Genomic DNA, 6,461 nt, shown 5'->3' on the forward strand with positions numbered 1-6,461 from the left:
CTCCAAGCGTCCCAGGGCAAGCGGCATCTTCAGGCTGAGCCTCGGTTTCTTTTCCTGTGAAGTGGGTCTAGTGAGCGGGCCGGATTTGAGGTGGTGGGCAGGATCAGTGTGGCATCGCTGGGGGAAGTTCCCAGCCGAGTGTGAAGGGCCCGGTGCGGAGGGGTGGAAGATGTCAGGCTCCAAGCAGCCCCTGACGCTGGCAGTGCTGGGGCTGATCCTTGGCTGCCTCAGCTCTGGGAACCCCATGCAGCATGAGGCGTCTGGGCAGGTAGGAGGCGGCAGGGCCTGGGCTGTGGCCCCGTTCCCTAAAGCGCTCCGTGTGTTCCGTGCAGCGGGCAGGGTCAGGGGTCATGTTTAAACGCGGAGGAGTCCAGGGCAGTACCTCCAGGCTGCATGCTGTCCAAGTGGCGTGGGCGGGCGGCCCCTTGGATGGTCTCGGGACAGCATAGCAAGGCCCTGGGCACTCACCTGACCAGTCACGTGGGGGACCATCTGAGGGAACAGACAGGCAGATCCAACCCACGGTGGGGGGCTGGGACTTGGGATGGTTTGAGGAGTGCATTGAAAGCCTGGAAAGAGCCTAGGTGGGAGAGTGGATGTCTGGCACACACACTCAAGTGGACCAGGGGCAGTTGGCCAGGTCACAGCTATCCCGTGCCCAGCACCCTGGTAGCCAGTTCAGAATGACCGTCCCAGACCTAGCTGAGGGTCTGCAGCTACAGCAGGGTGCACCTGGTGTTTCTGAAAACCCCTCTCCCCAGGCCACCTCGTGCCAGCTCCAGTGGCCCCCATGTCGGTCCTTAGGACTCCGGCCACCCACACACTGAGCTCCTGCAGGGCGGGTCCTATGCCCAGCACACAGGGGAAGCTCGGCCCGTGTGCCGGCTGAACGGTGAGATGGGTGTGAACGAACACATGAAGCATCTCTCTCCCCACTCCACTCCCCAGCTTCTCAACCACAGAATCTGTGCCTGGCTCAGGAAATGGACCCTCCGTGTGGGTTTTCTATTGCCGCATAACAAATGGTCACCAGTTGAAAAGCTTAAAATGGCATTTATCTATTGTCTTAAAGTTTGGGCAGGTCAGGAGTCAGGACATGGCATAGCTGGGCCTTCTGTCTCATGGGGCTGCAGTCAAGGTGCCAATTGGAGCTGGGGTCTCCTCTGAGGCCTGGGACCCTCTTCCAAGCTCTCGAGGTTGTGGAAGATTTTGCATTTCCTCGCCCCCGTTCCTCATGGGGCTGGATCTCCAAATCCCGCAGGAGAGTCTCTGATTTCAAGGCCATTTTGAAAGGGCTCACCTGATTAGCTTGGGCCCACCCAGGATAATCGTCATTTTGATTAACTCAAGGTCAGCCGATTGGACCTTAATCACACCTGCAGATGTCCGGCCACCTTTGCCATACAAAGTAACCTCATCATGAGAGCACATCCACCCTCTTCACAGCCCCGCCACGCTCCAGGTTGGGGAGTACGCAGGTGTGTAGACACCTGGGCGCAGGGATGCTGGAGAGCCTCTGAGGCTCCTCCCACCCACGCTCTCCTTGGCTCTGAGACTGAGTCCTGGCCTCAGGTAGGTAATGAGCGAAGCTTTGCAGAATGAATACTTGAGGGAATGAGTGAGTGAGTGAATGTGTGAGTCTGGCATCTTCCATCAAACTGTGTCCGTCTCAGGGCGAGGGTCCACATTGGACTCACCTCTGAAATTGCCACAGCAACTAGTGCTCCTGGTTACATGTAACACTTTGAGTGCTCACCTGAGTGAGTGGAGGAGAGAGTGGTGCCTCTCCCTCTCCTCAAGGTTAGGGTCTGTGCAGAGCAGCTCTGAGACCCATTCCTCTGGGAGCCAGGTGCAGAGCCGCAAGCTCTGTCCTCGACACCATCCCCTCTGGCTCCTCTGCACAGCTGCCCCTCCAGTGCACAGCAGCAGCCCCCAGGGCAGCACTGGCCACACAGGGACCAGTGGGAGGCAGGCTCCTGGCTGTGAGACCTTGGGCACGGCCTTCTGCCCTGATCCTCCTGGTCTCCATCAGCAAGAGAGGGGTGGCAACACCTGGCTGGTGTGAGGATGGAGCATTCCCCAGATGGTCAGCTCTCAGGGTGATGCCTGGTGCCGTCTAGATGCCCACACCATCTCCTCCTTTCATCCTTCCAAGAGCATCACCAGGCAGGTGCTGTCATTATGCCCATTTTATAGCTTGGTAAACTGAGGCACAGAGAGGTTAAGTAATACATAAAAAGCTGGGAATTGGGCCCAGACAGCCTGGGTCTAGCCATATTGGAAGGGCGTTCCACCTTACGCCTGACTATTGGGTCCCTAGGTGGTGAGTTGAAGACCCCGCTCTTGACAGTGTGCTGTGTGACGTTAGCAAACCAGCTGCCCTCTCTATTTTGGCCACTGCATTGGGTTTCCTGGGGCTGCTCTAGTGCCAAGCGCCACAGGCTACATGGCTTAAACCACAGAAGTAGATCGTGTCACAGCTCTGGAGGCCAAAAGTTCAACACGAAGGTTGGACAGGATTGGTTCCTGCTGGAGCTCTGAGATGGGGTCTGCTCCAGGGCCTCCTTGGCTTGGAGGTGGCTGCCTTCCTGTTTCCAGTGCGCCCTCCCTGTTTTTCTCTCTCTCTGTGTCCAAATTTCCCCTTTTCAGAAGGATGCCAATTAGATTGGATTCAGGCCCACCCTCATGGCCTGATTTTAACTAAATTACCTCTCTAACAACCCTTTCTCCAAACAACGCCACAACCCGAGGTACTGAGGTATCCTGAGGTACCACATCTCGAGGTACGCTCCAACATATGAATTTTGGGAGGACATGATTCAGCCAGTGGCAACCACAGCGAACTCAGGTGAATTCCCATCCTTGCCCCAGCTAGCACTGTGAGGCACTGAGCTGTCAGGCACCTTAACCGTTTTAGTTTTATTACCTGGGGCTCTGAAATCTCACACCCAAACCTTGGGCTGTGTGTCCATCCCTGGGAGGTCCTGACCTCACTGGCCTGTGACCCCGGGCTTATCTGTCACTCTTCTTTCTTCTAGATTCCGGTTGCAGGCATTGATCCCTTCCCTGGGGTTTATTTTGCTGGGTGTCAGGCAGGAAAAGGGTCAGATTCCAGCATGCGGGTCTGCTGTTGCATCCCAGGACAGCCGGCATGGGCTGCTTCCCCTGGCTGCAGGGAATGTGTCCAGACTGAAGAGGATGCGGCCCTGCCAGCAGCCCAGAGCTGCTGCTCCTCCAGGGGCAGCTGAACTCAGCACCCAGCCTCAGGAAACAGTGGATTTGAAAGCAGAAATCCTTTTCTCTGAAACGGGAAAAGAAAGTTCCTTCTCAGCATCTCTGGCTTCTTCTCCCCTCTGCTGGCCCCAAACCGAGGCACTCATTGTACCTTAGCAGGGGTAAGAAAAAAGGAACGTTAAAAACATTTTGTTTACACTTATTACAAAAATAACACATCGTCTTTTACCTCAATGCATCCCCAATCTCCCCTCAATCATTAGCGGCGATCCTGGGTTCGGCCTGATTCCAGACATCCAGAACAAAAGGGAACACCCGAACTCACTCCTTCCCTTGCATGCAGCTCACTATTTATTTATTTATTTATTTGAGTTACACGAGTAATATGTGTTCAGTAGGCACACCTTAGAAAGAAGAGATAAGCAAGCCCAAAGGGGAAAAAAGTCACCTGCAATAATAAAATCTCAGCCACTAATAACCCTCACGAGGATTAGCATGTGCCCTTCCATTCTTCTTCTGACACACGTGTGCCTTGCTGTGTGTGCGTTTACACGAGTGTAGTTATGCACTAATTCAATCCTGCAAACTTGGTGTTAGGGTTTACTGACAGCTACCTTTCTTATTAGATAATTTTTTTTAAAAATCCAGTTAAAATCAGCAAAGGCAGCAAGGTGCGGTGGCTCACGCCTATAATCCCAGCACTTCGGGAGGCTGAGGAGGGTGGATCACCTGAGGTCAAGAGTTCAAGACCAGCCTAGCCAACTTGGCGAAATCCCGTCTCTACTAAAAATACAGAAATTAGCCAGGCATGGTGGCACATGCATATAGTCCCAGCTACTCGGGAGACTGAGGCAGGAGAATCACTTGAACCCAGGAGGTGGAGGTTGCAGTGAACTGAGATTGCACCACTGTACTCCAGCCTGGGTGATGGAGTGAGACTGTCTTCAAAAAAAAAAAAAAAAAAATTCATCAAAGGCAAGGAGTTGTTATACACTTTGACATTAACGAAATGGGTTTTAAAAAGACAAAAGAGGGTTCTGGGGAGGATGTGGCAAAGCTGGCACTCACACAAGTATCAGCAGGTTCATAGGTGTGAAGCGCACACATGCTCAGTGCTGCCTTCCCACACACACCCCCGCGCACCCATGCTCACCCACGTGCACCTACCACAGGCACCCACGTGCACCCACACACACACGCGTGCACCCACCACAGGCACCCCCGTGCACCCACCACAGGCAACCACACACACCCATATGCACCCACCCCAGGGACCCACACACACCCACGTGCACCCACCACAGGCACCCATGCGCACCCACACGCACCCATGCGCACCCACCACAGTCACCCGTGCGCACCCACGCGCACCCACCACAGGCACCCACGCGCACCCACCGCAGGCACCCACGCGCACCCACCACAGGCACCCATGCGCACCCACGTGCACCCACCCACACGCACCCATGCACACCCACCACAGGCACCCACGCACACCCACGCACACCCACCACAGTCACCCATGCACACCCACGCGCACCCACCACAGGCACCCACGCACACCCACGCGCACCCACCGCAGGCACCCACGTGCACTTGTATCGACCCTTTGCCCCTTGCCTGTCCAACATCCCTCCCACTTCTTCGTCTTGTTTTTAAAGTTAATTTTAACTTTATTTTTTTCTGGCAGTTTTAGGTTTACAAAAAATTTGAGAAGAAAGTGCAGAGAGTTTCCACTCCGCCCGCTACCCGTGGTTTCCCCTGTTACTAACATCTCACCTTGCTGCCGGGTGTCAGGTACCAGGCGTCCCTCTGGCCACGCTGATCAACTCCTTTGTCCCAACTGAGGAGCCCCTGGGATTACTTTATTATGAGACTAAGGCTCCTAGCTTACCTGAGGGCTCACAGTTGGTGGGGTACGTTCCATGAAATCTGACAAATGGTACGGGGACATGCGCCCACCTTGCCAGTATCCTACAGAAGAGTTTCACTGCCCTAAACATCCTGTGCTCCACCTGTCCATCCCTAACCCCTGGCAACCACTGACCACCACTGACCTTTTCACCATCTCCATAGTTTTGCCTTTTCCAGAAAGTCACGTAGTTGGAATCATAGAGAAAGTCACCTTTTCGGATTGGTTCTTCTATCCAGCAATATGCATTTAAGCTTCCTGTGAGTCTTCCCATGACTTGTGAGCTCATTCCTTTCTAACAAGAAAAAATATTCTTCCTTCTGATTGGCCCAGGGATGGCCACATGACCCAAGCTGTACCAATGAGAGTTGTACCTGGGATTTCGGCCAGAGTGGTCAGAACATAGACTCCCTTCCCATCAGAATCACAGAAGTCCCTCGCTTTGGCCTGAAAGTGAAGCCAGCATAGAGACAGCAGATGCGTAGAGATGGTGTTCTGATGCCATCATTGTCACCTTCTCAGTCGTGTGGTGCCTGAGGTCTACAGCTGGGTTCTCTTGTTACATGAGCCAGCATGTTCCCAGTTTTGCAGAAGGGTTAGGACTTCTGTCACTTGCAACCAAAATTCTAAGACAAAGACAAATGCTTTTACATGGACCTTTTTTTTTTTTGTCAGTAAATTCATATGATGTTGTTATTTTAAACACTTTTATTAGAGTAAGATTTACATACAATAAAATTCACCCTTTTAAAGTGTACAGTTATGTGAGTTTGACAAACACAGCTGTGTACCCATTGCTACAGTTGAGATCAAGGACAGCCTCATCACCACAAAAAACTCCTCACACTGCTCCCCCTCCCCCAGCTCCGGGGAAACATGGAACCTGTTTCCTGCCCCTACAGTCTTACCTTTTCCAGAGCATCATATAAATGGAATAATACAGCATGCAGCCTTTGAGTCAGCTTCTCAGCACGATGCATTTTGGACCATCCATTTGGCTTGTTCTTTTTCATGGCTCAGTAGGATTCCATTGAATGGATGTACCACCGTTTGTTCGTAGTTTTTCAGTTGAAAGACATTTGGGTTGTTTCTAGTCTGGGGTGATTAAGAATACAGCCTCTACACACATCTGTGCACAGATCTTTGTGTGTACTTAAGTCAACTCCAAGGAGGTGCCAGGATCTTGAAGTCAGGACAGTTGGGCCCTCAAAGGATTCTCCTCAGCCTTGCCACATTGCTCTCAGAACTCAGACATATTCTAAGAATGGGAAAGAGAGCTGCTAGGAGAATTCCCCCTACAATCATCAGAAGATAG

General features: G+C 52.8%; 1 protein-coding gene across 1 annotated transcript; it reads right to left on the reverse strand.

Annotated features, from left to right (window-relative positions):
• Positions 1-1,033: 1,033 nt before the first annotated feature.
• Positions 1,034-5,443, reverse strand: LOC115893462. Its single transcript, XM_030917218.1, has 2 exons — positions 5,292-5,443; positions 1,034-3,301 (listed from the first exon to the last, which is right to left on the reverse strand). The coding sequence occupies exons 1-2, from the start codon at positions 5,306-5,308 to the stop codon at positions 3,013-3,015; spliced, it is 306 nt and encodes a 101-aa protein (XP_030773078.1). The 5' UTR covers positions 5,309-5,443; the 3' UTR covers positions 1,034-3,012.
• Between the last annotated feature and the right edge of the window lie 1,018 nt (positions 5,444-6,461).

This window comes from Rhinopithecus roxellana, chromosome 15, assembly GCF_007565055.1.
Source record: "Rhinopithecus roxellana isolate Shanxi Qingling chromosome 15, ASM756505v1, whole genome shotgun sequence".
Lineage (NCBI taxonomy): Eukaryota > Metazoa > Chordata > Mammalia > Primates > Cercopithecidae > Rhinopithecus > Rhinopithecus roxellana.